At 41.1% G+C, this 21,565-nt stretch overlaps 1 protein-coding gene across 1 annotated transcript in view; it reads left to right on the top strand.

Moving 5' to 3' along the window:
- Positions 1–925: 925 nt before the first annotated feature.
- The window catches only part of LOC114146230 (xenotropic and polytropic retrovirus receptor 1 homolog), a 59,604-nt gene continuing 38,964 nt past the window's right edge, over positions 926–21,565 (top strand). The window contains exon 1 of the mRNA XM_028020118.1: positions 926–1,400. Coding sequence (XP_027875919.1) covers positions 1,332–1,400 — 69 coding nt within the window. The 5' untranslated portion in view covers positions 926–1,331. The remainder of the gene's footprint in view (positions 1,401–21,565) is intronic.

Below are 21,565 nucleotides of genomic sequence, written 5' to 3'. Positions count from 1 at the left end.
ATGAAAGCACCACCAACATTCAAAACTGAGCAAAACATCAGCCAGAAAGCATGGATACTGAGAAGTGGTCTGTGGTCTCCACCTGCAGAACCACTCCTTTATTGAGTGTGTCTTGCTAATTGCCAATAATTTCCCCATGTTGTTTATCCCATTTGCACAACAGCAGGTGAAATTGATTGTCAATCAGTGCTGCTTCCTAAGTGGACAGTTTGATTTCACAGAAATTTGATTTAATTGGAGTTATATTGTGTTGTTTACAAGTTCCCTTTATTTTTTGAGGTATATATATATATATATATATATATATATATATATATATATATATATATATAAATAAATAAAATCAGAGTATCGGAAAGGGGCTTCCATAGTTTAAACAATTACTGAGCGTGGTTGTTTCGTTTCTAGGTTTTATTTGGTTATTTTGGCCGCAGAGAGGCGCAGGCACATACAATATGCAGTGGAAAGTTTCCACATGCATTTCCCACCTCACAAGAGAAACGATCTACATCTACGTCATTTTTTTTTTCCAAAAGTCTCTGGGCGACGTCACTTTCATTGTGTTCGCGTAACCTCGGAATACTCAAATGAAATATCACAATATTTTAAAAACACGTTTAGGACTAGCAGAACAACTCTACATTCAGGAGAAATAATCCGTAAACGTTGCCAGAATTTTAACTGATTAAATACGTAGAGCAAACAATACTTCCAAAGACTATGTGTTTCTAACATAGGAACAAAAAAAAGAACAACTATGCAAAGTTAAATTTACCTGAGCAAATTCAATTAAACCTGTCCAAGCATTTCTTCTGCCATACATTGAATTTGGCACCGAAAAGGAGATATCCACCGACAGGTTGTTGTTAGCTAATTTCCCCACTGCACCTGAAGGCAGCAGGGCAGAGGAGGTGGAGAGAGGCAGAGGATGGACGAGCGTCAGAGAGAAAGAGAAGGTAGAGAAGGGGGTAGCAGGACTTAGCTAACACTAACACTGTCAGCTTGTTTATCAGAGCCACAGTGCTGTGTTAACGACATTGATGCTGCACTTCCAGCAAAATTAACGGAGTGTTCACCTTAAAGTGTGACTCAACAGACACATCGTTTAGAGGTAAAAAAAAAAAAAAGGACAAAAATGTGTTGTGAGCGGGGATAGAGAGAAGACAAAAAGGGCATCTCTGACCGCAGCAGCAGCCGCCGCCGCCGCTCGTGCTGTAGCCTGTGTGGGACGCCGTCAGTTCAGTAGCACAGCGCGAGCTCTGCTGTCGAGCACAACCAGCTGATTTCTGTCAGTAAAAGCAGCAGAGGGGGAGAAACAGCAGGCTGTCAAAATGAAATTCACAGAGCATCTCTCAGCTCACATCACGCCGGAGTGGAGGAAACAGTACATCCAGTATGAGGTGAGTGAGCTTAAAGGTTAGCCTAGTTAGATCAGTGGAGATCTGGATGCCTGTTTAGCTTTATGCCATTTATTGAATTTTAGAACGGGTAGTGGAACATGGCTACCATTAGGGCTGCTCCCCTACAATGAAACAACAGGAAGAGAGGAAGTGCTTGAGTAGATAATGAGACAACAGCTCGGTGTTAGCTAGCAAACTAGTCAGATGGGGTTGTTTTGTTGCTCCGCAGGTTCCTCCGTGCCTCCATAGAACCGGCTGAGGGTTGTTTGCGTTTGTGTGCCGTATCTGGCCGACTGGAATGCGTTTATGGGACAACAAGATGTCCGGCTGACTCGGCGTGTATTAGTTGAGTTAATCTTTGCGCCCGTTGACCCCGGCTCAGTACTGAAACAGCTGAGGCAGCTGTCGATCATGCTGCTGCTGTTTAAACATCAGGACACAGAGGTGCTGATAACTCCATCTGCAACCTTTGACCCATTAGTACCATTTGGACGACAGCGAACCTCCTGCCTTTACTTTGCCCCAACTTGTCCACAAGCCTCACATGGCTCAGTGTGTAAATAAAATGAAAGATTTCTAGAAAGTATGTTCTTACAGTAAACCGAAACCCAGCCACGATACTGTACCTTAATCATTTGAACTGGTTTTTAACTAGGTAACTAGTCATTTACTAAACAGATCTGTTGCTTGTATCTAGTTTGCAGCTAAATATCCATCCATCCATCCATCCATCTTCTTCCGCTTATCCGAGGTCGGGTCGCGGGGGTAGCAGCTTCAGAAGGGAGGCCCAGACTTCCCTCTCCCCGGCCACTTCTTCCAGCTCCTCCGGGGGAATCCCGAGGCGTTCCCAGGCCAGCTGAGAGACATAGTCCCTCCAGCGTGTCCTGGGTCTTCCCCGGGGCCTCCTCCCGGTGGGACGTGCCCGGAACACCTCACCAGGGAGGCGTCCAGGAGGCATCCTGACCAGATGCCCAAGCCACCTCAACTGGCTCCTCTCGATGTGAAGGAGCAGCGGCTCTACTCTGAGTCCCTCCCGGATGACTGAGCTTCTCACCCTATCTCTAAGGGAGAGCCCAGCCACCCTACGGAGAAAACCCATTTCGGCCGCTTGTATCCGCGATCTCGTTCTTTCGGTCATGACCCAAAGCTCATGACCATAGATGAGGGTGGGAACGTAGATCGACCGGTAAATCGAGAGCTTCGCTTTTTGGCTCAGCTCTCTCTTCACCACGACGGACCGGTACAGCGCCCGCTTGACAGCAGACGCTGCGCCAATCCGCCTGTCGATCTCCCGCTCCCTTCTTCCCCCATTCGTGAACAAGATCCCGAGATACTTAAACTCCTCCACTTGGGGCAGGACACCCCCCCTGACCCGGAGAAGGCACTCTACCCTTTTCCGGCTCAAGACCATGGCCTCGGATTTGGAGGCACTGATCCCCATCCCGGCCGCTTCACACTCGGCTGCGAACCGATCCAGCGAGAGCTGCAGATCACGATCTGATGAAGCCAAAAGGACCACATCGTCTGCGAAAAGCAGAGATGAGATCTTAAGGCCACCAAATCGGATCCCCTCAACACCTTGGCTGCGCCTAGAAATTCTGTCCATGAAAGTGATGAACAGAATCGGTGACAAAGGGCAGCCCTGGCGGAGTCCAACTCTCACCGGAAACGAGCCCGACTTACTGCCGGCAATGCGGACCAGACTCTGACACCGGTCATACAGGGACCTGACAGCCCGTATCAAAGGGCCCGGTACCCCATACTCCCGGAGAACCCCTCACAGGGCTCCCCGAAGGACACGGTCGAACGCCTTCTCCAAGTCCACAAAACACATGTAGACTGGTTGGGCGAACTCCCATGCACCCTCCAGGACCCTGCTGAGGGTGTAGAGCTGGTCCAGTGTTCCACGACCAGGACGAAAACCACACTGCTCTTCCTGAATCCGAGGTTCGACTATCCGACGGACCCTCCTCTCCAGGACCCCTGAATAGACCTTGCCAGGGAGGCTTAAGAGTGTGACCCCTCTATAATTGGAGCACACCCTCCGGTCCCCCTTTTTGAACAGGGGGACCACCACCCCAGTCTGCCAATCCAGGGGAACTGCCCCCGATGTCCATGCGATATTGCAGAGTCGCGTCAACCAACACAACCCTACAACATCCAGAGCCTTAAGGAACTCCGGGCGGATCTCATCCACCCCCGGGGCCTTGCCACCAAGGAGCTTTTTAACCACCTCGGCGACCTCGCCCCCAGAGATTGGAGAGCCCAACCCAGAGTCCCCAGGCTCCGCTTCCTCAGTGGAAGGCATGTTGGTGGGATTGAGGAGGTCTTCGAAGTACTCTGCCCACCGGCCCACAACGTCCCGAGTAGAGGTCAGCAGCACACCATCCCCACTATAAACAGTGTTGGTGCTGCACCGCTTCCCCCCCCTCAGATGCCGGATGGTGGACCAGAATCGCCTCGAAGCCGTGCGGAAGTCTTTCTCCATGGCCTCTCCAAACTCCTCCCACGCCCGAGTTTTTGCCTCAGCAACCGCCCGAGCCGCATGCCGCTTCGCCCGCCGGTACCCATCAGCTGCTTCCAGCTAAATAAATAAAGTTAATGTCAAAATTTCAGTGGTAAACGTCATTGAATTGGAGCTGAAACGATTAATGTGATGAATCTTGAACTAATTGAGTAATCGATGGTTAACTGGAGTACAAAGACTCAAAAAAGGAAAAAAGCCAAATTAGTGACCAGATCAGCCCTATACTTTATAACTTTCTTGATGTTTAGTCCAGCAGAAAGGCCTGAGCTTTTGATGTTGGAATGATTTTTCAGCTCCAGATGCATCTTTTGCTACAAATGACCAAGCATTCAGTAAATAAAGCATTTTGGGTTCTATGTTCAGGTTTAGAATTTTTAGCCAAATTCTTATTGTTTCCTTATCTGTCGGTGGGCGATACCGCTTTTGTTTTGGGAGCCGTTCAAGACACGCCTGTTACTGCCACTAATTGAACTTGGTCTGATTATTAAAGTACAGCCACGAACAGCACAACAGTTACCGAGCTCCGAAAGGGCAGACACTTTCCAGTGGCAAGTTGCTCTCTATAACAGGTCAATGTGTGATTCGGTCCAGTTCTGGTCCAGGGGAGATTCTCCATATTACGGTCTGAAGTGCAGCAGCTGCGGTCATTTCTCTGCTGATTTGCAGCGACACTCAGCACCGGAGAACCTCGAGTTTCTGGTTGTGATGGATTAAATAAACCCAGATATTTTATTTTGTCTTATAAAAATGTTCCTGGCATAATGATAAAGACTCAGATCATGAACTTTATTATTTTTTAAATACAAGCGAAAAATAAAATTCACATCACACCAAGCCAATATTATGTAGTTCTGGTGTTTTACACTGTCTGGGCAGAACAGCAGCTCAGATCTCTGACCAGCTTCTCTGCTTTTCTTTTCTTTATTACTGTCAGTTCTTCAGAGAAACGAGCTGCTAGCAGCGCTGCTAATTCACGGTCATTCCGTAACAAAACGTAATGATCGTGTTCCTGTGGCTCCCCGTGATTAAACTCACAATTACTATCCTCTGTACTGAGCAGGTCTCTGATAGCAGACGGTGTGTCCGTGAACAAGTTTAATGAAATATTGTATTATAACCGAAAAGAGAGATATAACTTCTATCATGAATATAGATTGGCAAAACCCCCTACAGTGAAATACTGCTACTTCCGGTGGGCACCGGAAGTAAGACCCATAATCGTTTTACAATTTAGCCTCCCAGCAATAAGGTGGATGGAGCGCACCTCACTATAAGCCGCACTCACAAAGTTTTTTTTAAAAATTTCTTTTAAAACTGGAAGCTTTAAAAGAAATTTTAAACCCTACCCTACCCTACATATATAAGCCGCACTGAGCTAAAAGCCGCTGGTATCTCTGCCGCTCTCGGTTTTCCACAAGGACGCAGTGGAGGGCAGCGTTCTTAATAAATCTGCTGTTAAGGACGCAGTCCTCCATTTCCAATACCGAACCATGGATTCGTTCACGCTGAGTTTACATTCAGCGGCTCTATTTCCCTCCTGTACTACCAGAGCCATAGCCTTCAACTGAAAAGCTGCATCATATGAACTTGTTTGTGTGGTTTCCATGATGAGAGGCTGAGTTTGAAGACATTTCTCCTTCGTACCTGCTGTTAATATGTGCTTGTTCTAAATGAAAATCAGCACTTTCTTCTTTGATTTCCAATTTTGACTTCCAATGATTCACTTCTTGCTAAAGAGCCCCCTGGTGGTTGAAAAAAAATCCACAGAAAAGCCGCACCGGCCTACAAGTCGCATGGTACAAAGCGTGGGAAAAAAGTAGCGGCTTATAGTTCGAAAATACCGTATTTTATAGCTACGTTGAGTTTTGAATAATTTTGCTATTGTGATTTTCTTTTTTTTTCTTTGGGTGGAGAATTGTCATTTTAGGACACAGTGTACTTAATGGTACAAAAATCCCACAAAAACACTAGTGGTTGTTCAGCTGTCATCAGCTCTCATCCAGAGATGATGGATTGTAATTACTGGTATTGTGTTTTCTGGTGTTAGTTCCGTATCTGCAGGGTCATCAGCTGCTGGAATCCTTCTCCGTTTGTGGTGGTCCAAGAATTTTTGGAATGAAATGTTTGCTAAGTGCAATTATATTTGCAGTCAAAAGACAGTTTAAGAACATGAAGCATAGATGATAGGATGAGAACCGTTTTATTAACTAACATCTCTTTGCTCTTTGTACAAACAGTTTTTCAGAGACTAGGACTGATCAGTGCCAAAGAAGTGTTAACTTAAGCAGATCTCCATCTCTGCAAACACCCACTGCTCAGGTTCAGAATGGACTAGACTGGTGTTCTGTGATAGAGAAACATGAAATAGAAACCAAACCTGCTTCTGACAACAAATACCATTTTCACACAGTTACTGTTGGCAGATTTGCAGGATAAAGCATGCAGTGAGCTGAGCTTGCTGCAATTGATTCTAAATGCATACAATTCAACAATGCATCTTGTGACTGAACACTATGTAGTCAACATGGCTTTGAGAGGTAAATAACAGTAGTTATTACTTTCAAATAGGAATGTAGCTAAAGATTCAGTGGAGAAAAAACATAGTCCATTAAGATTAGTCAACGTACAGTTACAACCACAACATCTACCTGAGGTACTGCAGATGCTGAGTTAATGTTTCAAAATATGATTAGCTGTAATTATAGTGTGCTGATGTAAATATTGTAGCGTATTGGTCCTTTTTTGATGGTGGGTTGGTTAAAATTTAGAGCAGTGTTTGTGCTTTATGTAGTGGTCTACTGATGGCCTGAAGGACTGTGCAGAATTATTGTATTTCTATCATGAAATCCTAAGAAATGCCAGAAACTATTGTAGTCCAAACTTCTAACATTTTTTTAGACTGAGACCATATTAATTAAGAGAAGTGATGAGAAAATAGAATATAATATTACAGCTAGCTTTAATAATACAGTTATGCCCAATATTCATAGAGATTTAAATCATATTTAATTCAGTGAAGAAGTTTAGAAATGAGGCGGATAACTCCCAAAGAGATATTATATTGAAATATTTTCTTATTTAAAAAAAAAAAAAAATTGCACTTTGAAAGTTATTTACCAAATTAATGATCAGTGGAATGCTTGAATATGTTGTTATCCTTGCTGACCAACTTTTAACGCGTCTCCATTGGTATTTTGATCAATCATCTTTTGCAATGAGCTCCAAGTGTTTGAGGTTATGAGGCCTCAGAACCATAACCACAGTCTGGAGCTGTTTCCACACATTCTGTTATTGATTCTAGTGGAGACTCTGGCTGGGCCACTTCAGACTTCATTTAACTTTCAGTCAGAAAAGCCAGATGGGTCCAGTTAAAAGGTTACTCTGACTCTACAGTTGCCAGGTGTTCACATCAGTTTCAGATAACTGTATGTTAAAATGCAGCAGTTAAGGCTGCATGTTTTTAGCTGTGGGACATTCCAAAGCTTTAGCTTTTCACTGAGAGGCTGCTGGGAAATATAGATGGTGCTGTTAGCTCCCTGTCCTGTGGCCTGTAGCTGCTGAGAATCATGGATTGCTGCTGGGTTTGACCAGGGTTGTGAGAGCTCAACTGGGATTTCCAAACCAAGGGTTATGAAGCACAGTTTATTTTCTTCAGTTTAATTTCTCTCCTTATTGAATGAGTTCATAAGATGCCCTGAAGCAATAGCACACTGTGCTGCTAGATATGCTGCCCCCTATCATGCCTCTATCAGCACATCACATGCTCATTTAACTTATCAAATTTCAGTCCTTATATTGATACTATCATATTTTCCACACTATAAGGCGCACCACATTATAAGGCGCACCTTCAATGAATGGCCTATTTTAAAACTTTTTTCATATATAAGGCGCACCGCATTATAAGGCGCATAGAATAGACGCTACAGTAGAGGATGGGGTTACATTATGCATCCATTAGATGGAGCTGCGCTAAAGAGAATGTCAACAAAATAGTCAGATAGGTCAGTCAAACTTTATTAATAGATTACAAACCAGCATTCTGAAAACTCTGTTCATTCCCAAAATGAATAAAAAACTGTTTTATTATTTTCCCCGAGGTAAAGTCAGTGACGTGGTATTTTCGTGACACAGTTTATCTTTTAGCAACAGCAAGGTACAACATATAGTGGAGGGGAACTTTTCCTCGATTCAATAAACACATAAAAAACAGTCTGATACTGTTACGGTAAATCAAACGTTAGTGCAATCACAATATATATCCACTTCCGCACCATTGATACCGTGTGACTGATCGCCTTGAGTTTAAACTTTGCGTCATAAGCGTGTCTTTTAATAGGAGCCATTTTGGGGTCTTTACACAAAACCCAGCATGCACCGCCGCTTCTTCTTCTACGGGGGAAAATGAAGTCGGCGGCTGCTTACCGTAGTTGCGAGACCTGTTGTGGCTCAATATTGGTCCACATATAAGGCGCACCGGATTATAAGGTGCACTCTCGGCTTTCGAGAAAATTGAAGGTTTTTAGGTGCGCCTTATAGTGCGGAAAATACGGTACAATCATACCAATATATCGGCCAGCCAATATATTGGTGCCGATTTCCCTAATTTTAGGAAATCTGTGATCGGCCTATTTTTACATGTGGAGCTGATCTTAACCACCGATTTTATCTACGTCGGCAAAGGTATTTAAATCAACTGTTATTTTCTTCTGCTCTGCTGTGAGAGAGGTTTGACTAGCAGACCGGCCCCTGATCAGGTCCAGGTAACAATAGTCATCTCACTTTTGCTTTTGGCAACTCATCAACTTTCTTGTTACATTTAGCAACATTTTAGACAAAAACAATTGGTATCAGCCAAAATTGGAATCGGCAGGTCAGGATTTGTAATAGATCAGTAATCAGTGATTGGCCAGAAAACTGCAATCGGTGCACGCCTACAAAGGACTGTTTGGTGAAAAATTTGGTGGCCTGTTGTATATCAAGTGACTTACATTAAATTTCCAATAGCATTTTTTCATTTTTCTCTGCCTTTGATGAGCACACCTGATGTGGACTTTAATAGCTAAGATCCTACAGTTCATGGATAGTTGTGGGGATATTCTTGTATATATAATATAAAGTAATATTTCAATTAAAGATTTTCCCATATCTTTTCTTCTTTTGAGACAACATAGTAATTCACAGTTCAGTAGTTAATTGTGTAAATTATTATGTTCCTTTTAGATTAAAAATGTTTTTATTTATCATTATTATTCTCCTTTTTGGAAGAAGCTTGTAATGGTTTCTGTATTGAACTGTAATATATTGTTTTATATTGATTGTACCTTGAAGAACTACAGATTTTTCCCACATTGTTCCATGTCATTTTCTAAATTGTCTGTGTACAAGCAAAATTTGGCAGGTGTGTTAGCAGAAAACGATGGTTTAGATTTTTTTTTATGATTGCTCTTTGAGGTTACTATCAGTAGTACTTCTCTTACCTGTAGTCAATCTCTCCATTATTTCACACTTTTTTTGTCTTTTTTTCTATCAAAGTCACTGATTTTGAAGTAACGCTTCAGAAATATTTGTAAGGAATTTTGCAATATTTGCTCTTACGATTGAGGGTAAATATGGCTGATCTGGAGGCTTGTTTTGGTTGAAAACATATCAGTCCCTCCATGATGTTGCAGTTACAACTATCAATGCAAATTCCCTCATTATACGCAGATCTTGCTTGGACTTGCAATAACATCAGTCATCTCAGTCTTTCCTCAAATTTGACCAATCACCATAGCGTTTCTTATGCTTCCTTCTTTTCTGACCAATCATTGCAACTCATCTAAATTTTGACCAGTCCCCTTAGCCTTCTTCTAATTTAACTTTCTGCTTGAAAACGTCTCTTGAAAGCTGAACCACTACATTGCAACATCCTGAAAGGACTGACCTGTCAATCAGTTTTGTTCATGTCTTCCCTTACCAAAACAGGACTCGTGTCTTTCTGAGTGTTATACAATATTAAGGCCGATCATTTTAAGAATCATAGTTCAATATGTATGTGTATAAACACCCTATTGAATTGCATTAAGCAGCATTGCAGTGCAGGTGTCATGTATCCACCTCAGGGTGGTCTGCCTGAACGCTGCAGTGATTGCAGTGTTCTGCAAAGTAGAAACAGTTTTTTTCTCAGTGCGACTGCAGCACATTCTTTAGGTGAGCCAATCCTTTTCTAACAGTCTCTCACATCATTAGAGATATTTAGCAATGAGTCACTTCAAACACCACATTCTCCCTCTATGTAGTTTATATCTTACATGGTTTATTCATGTTAGTATAATTCCTGTCTATTTCCAGTCTTGACATGTTATTTGCTTCTGTGCTTTTTGCAGCACAGTCACATTAGGCATGCAGCCAAAGGTCTTTTTCCATAGTTATTATGAGGAACTTCAGCAGCCTAGCACATTTTTAGAATACATTTCATCTTAGCTTGGCTCTGGAGAGTCAAAAAGGCATAAACAGTTGTGTCTTCTAGTGGAAAGGTCCTCTGGGAGAAATAACAAAGTCTACTGCCTTTGTCTTAAGTCCATGTTAGATCAGAGTGCCTTAGATCTCTTAATATAAGTGATATTTTATATGTTTTTAGAACATCAAGAAACAGAAAACTATTGACTCAGACTAAGTACAAATGCAGTAACACAATTTTTCAAATAAAAAAAAAGAAACTTGTATCAATTTCCTCTATCTTAGCAATGCACCCACTTTCTGTTACACTATGACATAAACTCCTAACAAGAAGCTTGTGGTGGATGATGAAAATCTGAAGAGGTTATTCATATGAATACATGTTATTAATAGGCCTGTCGCGATAAACAATAACTCAATTAATTGCATGATAAATGGAAATTATCGACCTCATTTTAATTGATCGACTTTATCGTTTCTTCCTGCCTTTTTCTCTTTCTATTGATGACACTGGATGAAAAAAGGCTCAGCTCTAGTGCTCTCCACTGACCCCTCCATTCCTCATTTTCCTTAGGGTGAACTATTGCATCAGATAGTTTGATATGGCCATCTTCTCTATCTAAATCTAATAATTATTGAAAGGCAATATAGTATACAGACTTCATAAACTCTACTCTTGTGGTTGAATGTAGTTTTTATTTGCACTTTGGTTTCATGTTGTCTTTATTTTTTATTGAAGTGCATTTTTTGTTAACAGAGACTGAGAGTCTATTTTATTTTTGGTTGTTTTGTATATTTAGTTTTCCAGTGTTAAGTGTTCTTTTGAAAATAAAGTGTGTTTATTTTGGCAGGATGTGCTTGCATTATTATGTCATTACCATCACATCAGTTTAAAATGGTCATCAGACAATATTATTGTTTATTGCAATAATGTTTGAAACAATTAATCGCTTTATTATCGTGAAGATGCAGGCGTCCTGCTGTGGGCCAGGCGCTGTGCAACATTGAGGTCAACACCCGGGGGCAGGCCTGTTTGTAGCTGTGGAAATCAGAAGCATTCCCATCGCTTCTGCTTTTGTGAAGCTCCTCTGAGGTTTCACCCAGTCTGTTTGTCCATTCCCTGCTGTGTTTGGAGACAAACCAGATGTAGGATGTTGTTGCACTCAGCTGTAATTCTAGCCTTCTGTGTGTTCACTCTGAGTCTCTTGAAGCTGTGGAGAACTGGGCCTGTGAGCTTTTCAAAGCTGTGCTCCTTGGGGCCGTTGCATGTCTCCTGTGTGTTCTTGTTGCAGCTATGCTTGGTTAGACATACTGCAGGACTGTTTGATTCACAAGGTGAAGCCAGGGCTGTCATAAAGGAATGCATGCAGAAACATTGTTTCTTTGTCTCTATTTTTCCTGGGATGTTAACTGTTCATTGAATTCATTGTAACTGTGCTGAACTCTAACTATGGGTGTTCTACCCTTTGTTTTTCTGTGTTTGAACTACAGAAATCTACTCTGGTTTAGTCCAGAACATGGCACCATTGGAGAGTGTGCTTATAAAAATGTGATGTAAACAGTTTTATTAAAGTAGACATGTATCTCACATGACTCTCAGACATTAACTTTAAAAATAGGAATGCTTGATGGTCATCTGAACTGACTCACCAGACTGACTGTCTGCTGAGACAGCTTTGCTGATTAGATGTTAGTGTTAGATTCCTTAATATTTTGTTGAAAATTTTACCAGGGCTGTAATAAAACAGTCTCTCTTGTTTTCTGTTCACCATTCTGAAGCTTATAGCAATGCATGTGAAAGGAAATGAAAAGCAGTATTGACAATACAGAGTTTTAGTTTGATAAAAATCATATTTTTTTTGCTGATATTTAGTGGTAGCTTTTCTGTAACTAAGCCCATGCATAGTTCATCCAAACAGAGCCATTTTTATTAAAGTATCAGAAAATAAAATCCTATAGAAATTGCATCAATTCAGTTAGTGAGTAGTCAACTGATTTTTAGCTTGACCATCCCTAAATGGTGAAGGACTGTCAGAAACTCTAAAATCCCCATCTGTTTTAAATCCATGAACACACCGTGCCGACATCCTAAATACAACAATCTTCATCTTGGAAGCTGCTACAGGAAGAGGAAGGCTTGTATGTAGTATCACAGCCGCAAAGGACAGTTTGGGTACAAACAATATTTGACTCTGTATTATTGTCAGAAGTATTTGGTCTCCCATGCAGATCATTAAATTTAGTTGTTCCTGTCACTTTGATGGGCACAGATTTAGAAAATCCAGCACATAGGCATGCAGACAGCTTTTACAAACATTACAGCATTGGAATTGGGAGTTGCCAGGACAACCACACTGGCCTGACTATATCATGTCAAGTATAAAGTTCAGTGGAGAAAGGACTAAGATGTGGGGCGGATTTATATCCTCTTCACTCTACTAAATAGAACTCCTAAAGCAGCAGTATGTAACTTTTATATATATATAAAATAGTTTTTTATAAAAAACTATATTTTGGTGGTGGTGATGGTAGACGTTTGCCCTGCAATCTGTGTGTTGCTGGTTGGTTTCCCGCTTCTCCTGCTTTTGTTGTTGTGTCCTTGGGCAAGACACTTCCGCCGCCAGTGGTGATGGTCAGATGGTCTGGTAGCTCTGCAGCATGTCAACCTGCCCCAGGGCAGTCGTGGCTATTATCCAGAAGCTCACCACCATCAGCATGTGGATGTATTTATGAATGGAAATGACTGTTTTCATGTCAAGCATCTTTGAGTGCCCAAATAAGGCGATATATAAGTTTGATGTCATTTCATTACATTTTACATATTTCATGAAACTGTCAATATGTTATGACAGTATGAGACATAATTAGTATAAGAATTGAGCTCCTTTGCCTTCTCCCTTATGGACCTGCTGTTATCTGAACAACTACACTGAAATGCCAGAAACAACCAATCAACCCTGGAGGAGGGTCTTAGCGCTGTCAATTATGCTCACGTAAATGCTGCTCACACCCTCACCCTTTCTCTCTGCTATGCTGCAACTGCTCACAGAATGCACACAGTATGGGGGAGTTTTAGGTTTGGAGTAGAAAAACTTTGACAGGAATAAAGATGGCAGTCTCATAGCAGTTCAGGAAAGAGAAACAGTCAAACATAGTCGGGTGTGGGATGCAACATGGACTTTATGCGGTTCTGTTTTGAAATATAAAGACTCAAAAAGCTCCTTAAGTTATCCTCTTAATACTCATTCACCTGAGCTGTTGCACAGTGGAGCAGCATCAGCTTCTCATTCAAAAATGACTGATGTCCTATGAAGGCGAGGATGTGATGACAGAAAAGCAGAGCGCATAACGCATTACATAAAGTGCAACATGGAAAAAACATAATGTCAATAGGCAGGGTTAATTCTGAGGGCTGTCGTGAGTTAATGCTCTTCTTGGAGCAACCACAGAAAGTATTTCTCTATGAACACCTCTCTGTTCATGGGCAATCAATTATTTCAGATATTTTATTTTTTTCATTTTTTATTTTTCTATTCAGCAGCCTAAAAGGTTCTGGAAAAATGATGGTTCTTCAATAGCAGATATTATCTACAAATAAAAAAAAAGGAGGAAAAAACAAAAGGTTTAAACATTTAAGTTTACAAAGCTAAGTAGTCTTCTGGCTATTAGTACTTAATACTAAAAAAACAAAACTCTGACAAAACTAAAATAGCACTCAGTTCAGCCTAGGATGCAACACTATCATAACCTTGAATTTGCAGAAATACATTGAAATATAATGCATGTTTTTTGCTATTGATAAGATCTTCAAAGTTGTATGTATGTGTGTATGTATGCATGCATCATGCATGCATTAAAATAATTCCCTTCTTACCCTCCGCGGGTGGTCTCTCATCCTCTGAGCTCGGGTCCAGAGGCCTGGGAACTTGAGGGTCTGTGCAGTATCTTGGCTGTGCCTACAACTGCACATTTCTGGACTGAGATGTCTGATGTTGCTCCTGGGATCTGTTTTAGCCATATATATATATATATATATAGACTTAAACTTAGACTGACTTTATTGTCATTTTGCATGCATAGGGTGAATACAGAACGAAATTTCGTTGCATACGGTTCAGGACAATGTTTTGAGGTTCCAATGTTGTGAGGTTACTCCAGAATAAAATAAAATAAAGTATAAAATATGAATATAAATATGAATATAAAATATAAAGTGCAGGAATGACAGTAAAATAGAAGTTACTTAGCTCTGTACATGTGCAAGGTATGAAGTGGAGACCAGTTTTTGAGTGCAGTCCAGTTAAGAGTTTAGCAGTCTGATGGCAAGTGGGAAAAAGCTGTTTCGGAACCTGGTGGACCTGCACCGGATTCTGCGGAACCTCTTTCCAGAGGGCAGCAGGGAGAACAGTCCATGGTGGGGATGTGAGGGGTCACTGACGATGTTTCGGCCTCGGGACACGCAGCGCTGGGATGAAATGTCCTGAATGGAGGGAAGGAGGGCCCCGATGATCCTCTCTGCTGTCCGAACCACTCTCCTCACGTTCTTCCAGTCGGAGGCGCTGCAGCCTCCACACCACACAGAGAGGCAGCTGGTCAGAATGCTCTCTATGGTGCTTCTGTAGAACGTCCTGAGGATGGGCGGGGGCAGGTGTGCTCTTCTCATGCTATGAAGGTTCTATATTAAAGGGTTTTCTGGCTTTCATAAACACATATTATTTCAAAAAAACTATATACAGCACAGACCAAAAGTTTAGACACACCTTTTAATTCAATGAGTTTTCTTTATTTTCATGACTATTGACATTGTAGATTCACACTGAAGGCATCAAAACTATGGATAACACATGTGGAAATATGCACTAAACAAAAAAGTGTAAAACAACTGAAAATAGCCCTTATATTCTAGTTTCCTCAAAGTAGCAACCTTTTGCTGTGATTACTGCTTTGCACACACTCTGCATTTTCTTGATGAGCTTCAAGAGGTCGTCACCTGAAATGGTTTTCACTTCATAGGTGCCCTGTCAGATTAATAAGTGGGATTTCTTGCCTTATAAATAGTCATGAAAATAAAGAAAACTATATATATATATATATATATATATATATATATATATATATATATATATATACAGTATATGTTGCTCGGCTCAGGCACAGATGGCATCCTGAGTTGTCTTTGCGAATAAAAAAAAAGGTTTTATTTACCTTTATACAAAAATACAGCTTGACATACTCGGTGCCTAACTCTCCCCAGAAGAACGGAAACCGAGCACTGCAACCCAACGTTCCAGGAACACACATCAAAAACAGTCGCATTCAATGACATAAAGGAAATATCAGTTACTAAGTTATCAAGCTACAATGAAAAATGAATGAACATATTATAATAAACAAAACAAATTGGGTGGGGTACCTCTGAACTATAATACACATGAACAGTACAATAAATAAATAAACTAATACATTCGGCGTCTCTCACACACACACACACATATATATATATATATATATATATATATATATATATATACTGTTTATATATTATATAATTCATTATACACATATATGTATATATTTATATATAATTCATTATACACATATATGTATATATTTATATATATGTATATATATATATATATATATATATATATATATATACAGTATATGCTTGTGTGTATACTGTATATGTATGTGGAGTAGCTCTTTTATTCACCAAATGATATTCGACATGTTTTTTGCTTAGTCAGTAAAGTTTTGCTGTTGAGGTCATTGGATTTTCAGTAATGCTAGAGCACAGCAGCCACATGTCATGGGAAGTTGGTTGCTGATTTAAGCTGGTTTCAGGTATAGTGAGGAAAAGAGAAGAAGACAGCAAAATAAGGGTGAACCAACAATACTGTTTAGACTTGCAGGCACAGTCCTTGTCAGCAAAACTCAAGGAATCGGTTCTCCAAAAAGGGAACAAAGGGTAAAAACACAGGCCTTTAAAATGTTGACGTCCCATTGGCTTAAGGTAGCTGAACTTGTGGCAGCATGAGCTTAGTAGCTTGATGTTTTAGCACAGATGACTAAAGGATGGAACCATTGAGACTTGAACTTTATTTCTCAGCAGCGAATTGCTAGGCACCATAGAAAGGGATAAAGTAATGGAGTAACCTTGAGAGGGCAAATTAGAGGTCATTAAAAGGACTTTGTCCTGAAAACATTGACAAGTCACAAAAAATGAAGGCTATTTCAGGATTTCCCCCAGTATATTATAAACGTGGTGACCCGCCAGGCTAAGCATTGCTTGTTTTTGTTTTTAGAAAAATAACGATTAATCAAAAAATTAAGCAGCCCACTTTTTTTTTTTTTTAATAAGCCAGACTGCCAGCGTCTGTGTTGCGCTGAGCGTTTCACCAGGTGAGTAGAATTATTCCTAAAAGATGGGTTTATAATAGGGATGCTCTGATCAGGTTTTTTGCTGCCGAATCCGATACCAATCATCTGTGAAGCCGATCTCTGCTGATAACCGATCACTGCCCATTGCCTGGAATGGCTGTTAATTTTTCGCTTTAGACAAATGATACTATGTTATGCCAACTTATCTGGCAAAATGAAAAAATTATCTAGCAATAAATTCACCTAAGTTTGACATATTTTAATACATATCAAATCTTTTTTTTTTTAAGTTACATGATACATGATACATGATATTACTACCAGTAGCGCGTAGCGGCGGTCCGACAGCCAGAGCAGAACTAGCTCGCCAGCTCAAAGACTTGAATTATGTTTTGGGTTATTTGTTTAGCTTTCTAACCATGATGCTAATCCGGGTGAGTGCTGCTTTACCTGCTATCTGGCTGCGATGGATGTCCTTTTTTCCAGCAGAGAGCCTCGATGCAGCCAAACTCCATATAGTCCTTGTTTTTTTAAATGCCATATTAGATTGGCTGTGTTGATGCATTGTGACGTGCTTCACCCCCGAAGTAATTTTACGCCGCAACACGCAAACGTCCCTATTAACCCTAAGAGCGTTATAGTTCCACATGGCAGGATTTGCTTCTGCGCGCTTGCGCAGTGTGAAGGAAAGAGGAGATCAGCTGCCACGCAGGCTGCGAAGTGGGATCAATGTGATCGATTTTGGTGATCAGGAAAAAGAGACGGTGATCGGCGATTACCGGTCATACACTTTTTCATGGAAATCGGCCGATTATGATCAGTGGTTGATCCATCGGCACAACTCTAGTTTAGAGTTGATGTATAAACCCACAAAGCCAGGAGTGCAGATCAATCACAACGCTGGCGCCTCTGCGCCTTGCCTCGGGCATTGTTGCTGCTTGATGTCTGAAGTTTACCTCAGCGCAGATCACACGTGCCTCCTTTCACTCAAACTGGACAGAAGCTGACATGTATGGATATTTACATCAACCCTCCGTCTTCACTGAGGATTGATCTATGCAGAATTTTTGATCAAAGTCAATTGACATGATGCCGGCTTCGCCCCCATGCTGACGTAGAGCAATCCTCCCCTAATCATTCCAGGGCACTTGTCAGCAACTGACCAATCAGCGTTCCAAGTACAGTACTCCGACAATATTGACAGTATATATCATAGAAAACATGCTGCAGTCAGAGATTTTGAGGAAAATAATAGATAATCACGGTCCAAGTTGTCACTGGTGACATGCATTCCCGACAGCAGTCATCCAGAATATGTAGAGGGTGGAATACAATTGATTACATTTCCAAAATCAAAAAGAAGTCTGGAATAATGCAAGAAATGAATCATGGACTGCAGCCCACCTCATATCCAGTTGAATGAAACTGATGGATGGGAACCACGTTAGTCAGCACCACGAAGGTAACGGCAATAAACATCACGTTTTTTGTCATAACGACACTTAAGCCCCTTTTGCCAGTGCAAAAGGCTGCACAGCTGGACCCGGGTCGACCCGGCTTGATCGTTTTTGCATTAGCACTTCCAGCCCAGTACCACCCCGTTCTCTGGAACCCCGAGAGTTGTGGTTCCAATCGGCCGGCCAGACCGGGCCGGTTTGGAGTAAGCTGTTGATTGGTTCATTGGCTGCGGGGGCGGGACAAAGACCAGATCTCTGGATCAGAGGAGCACTAGACCATAGGTGTCAAACTCTGGCCCTCGGGCCAAATTTGGCCCGCAGTGTAATTATATTTGGCCCGACGAGGCAATTTCAAATTAATATTAGAGCTGGCCCGCCGGTATTATACGGTGGCAACGCTGTGACGCCGCATTCACCACTTATACTACAAATCCCATAATGCTCTGCTGTTTTTTTGGCGTGTCAATCAGGACAGAGGCAGACACGCCTCCTCCTCTGTGTCAGTAGCACTTATGGTAGCGGACATGGATGTAGTAGGAAGGTGGCGATCCGTCTTCTTGCGCACTCCTTGGGTGAAAGCCCCGGCGCACCCCGCATCCCCGGGCCTCTCCCCCAAACCACACTGTGACCTCAAACTACAGCCGTCACTGTGTTACCCTACCAAAAAATGGCAAAAAGAAAGACAGAAAATAGAACTTTTCTGGACAGGTGGGAGACAGAATATCTGTTTACATATGTATGTGAGCAACTTTTCTCCTCAGTGAAGATGATGAAAACGTCTCACAGGAGACGTCTGACTGACGAACACCTTTGTTCGATAATGAAGGTTTCCTCAGCTCAAACCCTGAGCCCCGACATTGATGAACTGGCATCCAAGAAAAGATGCCAGGTATCTGGCTTGGCTGCATCAGAGTAGATCAGTGTGTCGCAAAATGAGCAATAAATAAGTTTTCTATGCACCTTTTCTTGTTACTCCAAAGCCTGAATGGTTTATTCATAGTTTATTTAACGATTTATTCATAGTTGTTATGTTATTTTATTTTCAAATTTATTATCCTGTGTACGAAGCTAATTTTGACATTTACCTCAGAAAGGAGGCTTTCAATTTTTATTTAAATTTGATTTAATATGCCATTTATATGTTTTATTATTATTATTAGCTACTCAAAGTTGCTAATAATATCTATACCCCAAAGTATACCCCACTATCTATACCCCAAAGTTCTTGGGGGATAGTGTTTTGACTGTTTTTCTGGACATCCCTCCCTTCTCTCCAGAAAACAAGAAAAAATGCCAATTATCTACCTGTGAGGTTGTTTGAAAACATGCTAAAAGTGTAGTTTAATATGTGGAATCCAACATGTGAAGATCTAAAGTAAGGGTCACTAAAAGCACAAAGCCAAAAAATAGATAATTTAAGGCATCTTGGTAATTATTTAAATTGGTAATTGGTAAAATGTATATAGACAATTTAAGGCATTTAATATTTTGGTGTTAAATGTCAAGATATTGTTGTTTGTATTGTCCACATACATAAATAACAGTGAATTAGATGTTACTACAAGATAAGGATTCTGGTTTACCTTTTAGTTTGTCATTTCAACATTGCAAAGTATGAAATTACCATCTTCAGTCAAAATATATCCCAAACTATATATATTTTAGAATTTCTGGAGCCATATTTCTCTCTTACTGCATCCTCATTGCAGATAATATTTAAAATCTGAACCTTACTTTACGTTGCCTTTTTTGCTGCATTAGCTTTGTGCATTACATAGAATTGGGAGAACCACCACCAGCAGAAGTGGGAACAGCATAAAGATCTAAGGCTTCTGGAAGACACAAATCCAAATATAATCCAGTTATGACTCACATAATCCTTTTGACAGTTTCGTGTCGAGATGTGTGTTTGTTTGCCTGGATTTGAAGGGAGAGAGGGAAAAAGAGGAGAAGTGTGTTATAAAGATTAGAGGTAAGAAAGCACGCAGAAAAGAGTGGGTAAGGTGCATAGATATCAGTAATTTTACAAATATGCTCTTAATAAGGAATCAAGAATACCAGAAAGATGAAATAAGTTGGGAAAAGTATTGTAGAGCTGTGGGTTTGAGTCTGGACAAAGGTGTAGCAGGAGTGTTCAGGGAAGCCTATAGAAACAGAGTGTGCACTGGAGAGGGAACAAGGAAAGAATGGAGGGGGAAAGGTAAGAAGTAGGGTAATCTGTGGGGATAACGAGTGCTGCCCTTCTTCCTGCTTAGCTATGTGTGCTTTGTTTTGGAAACTTGCATATTAGCATGTGCTGAGCCAGCCCAATGAAACACACAGGCATTCTGTGGGCATAATAAAAAGTGTGGGAAAGCCTATGCCTCTATGGTTTGCTGCAAAGGTTGTGGTTTTAGTGCTTATGTCAGCACAATGCAAGACTGGTGGATGAAGGACTGTGCCACCACAGGTTACTGTCGAATGAAATGAAAGCATGTACTGTCCGGTGTGCTGCTTACTAAAACCAGCGATCAGGCCAAAACCTGGGAGTAGTGATGGACTCTGTCCTGAACCTCCAGAGCCACATAAAGACAGTTACAAAGTCGACCATCTATCAACTGAAGAACATTTCCAGGATTAAAGGACTAATGTCTCAGCCAGATCTAGAGAAACTCATCCATGCGTTTATCTTTAGTCACATTGATTACCTCAGCAGCATCTTCACAGGTCTGTCAATCAATCCTCCAGCTGCAGCTGATCCATAATGCTGCTGCTGACGTTCTGACTAAAACCAGGAAGATGGAGCACATCACCCAGTTCTCCAGTCCCTCCACTGGCTCCCTGTAGCTCAAAGAACAGACTTTAAAATACTGTTGTTAGTTTATAAATCACTGAACGGCTTAGCACCACAATACATTAAAGATCTGCTGTTGTTGTATCAACCTTCCAGACCTCTCAGGTTCTGGTTCTGCTCTGCATCCCCAGAACCAGAACCAAACATTGAGAAGCAGCATTCAGTTTCTATGCACTACAAATTTGGAACAAACTTCCAGAAAACTGTAAAACAGCTGAAACACTGACTTCCTTTAAATCTAGACTAAAAACCCACCTGTTTAGAGTTGGATTAGAAACATAAGCAATTATAAATTTAATGATGGCTCTTGACTTAATGTCATGTTTTTATTTGTTGATTCTATGTTGCATGATTTTGTGTTTTTGTGTTTGTTATGATGTAAAGCACTTTGAAATGCCTTGTTGCTGAAATGTGCTATACAAATAAAATTTGATTGATTGATTAGACATCAGGCCCAATACAAAACACACCAACACACAGCCAGCTGTTAGTGCTTGCAGGGAGAGAGTCACTCTGGGTGCAAATC

The sequence above is a fragment of the Xiphophorus couchianus genome, chromosome 6 (assembly GCF_001444195.1).
Source record: "Xiphophorus couchianus chromosome 6, X_couchianus-1.0, whole genome shotgun sequence".
Classification (NCBI taxonomy): domain Eukaryota; kingdom Metazoa; phylum Chordata; class Actinopteri; order Cyprinodontiformes; family Poeciliidae; genus Xiphophorus; species Xiphophorus couchianus.
Note: the sequence above shows the minus strand (reverse complement) of the source record. Positions and strands in the feature narration are given on the sequence as shown.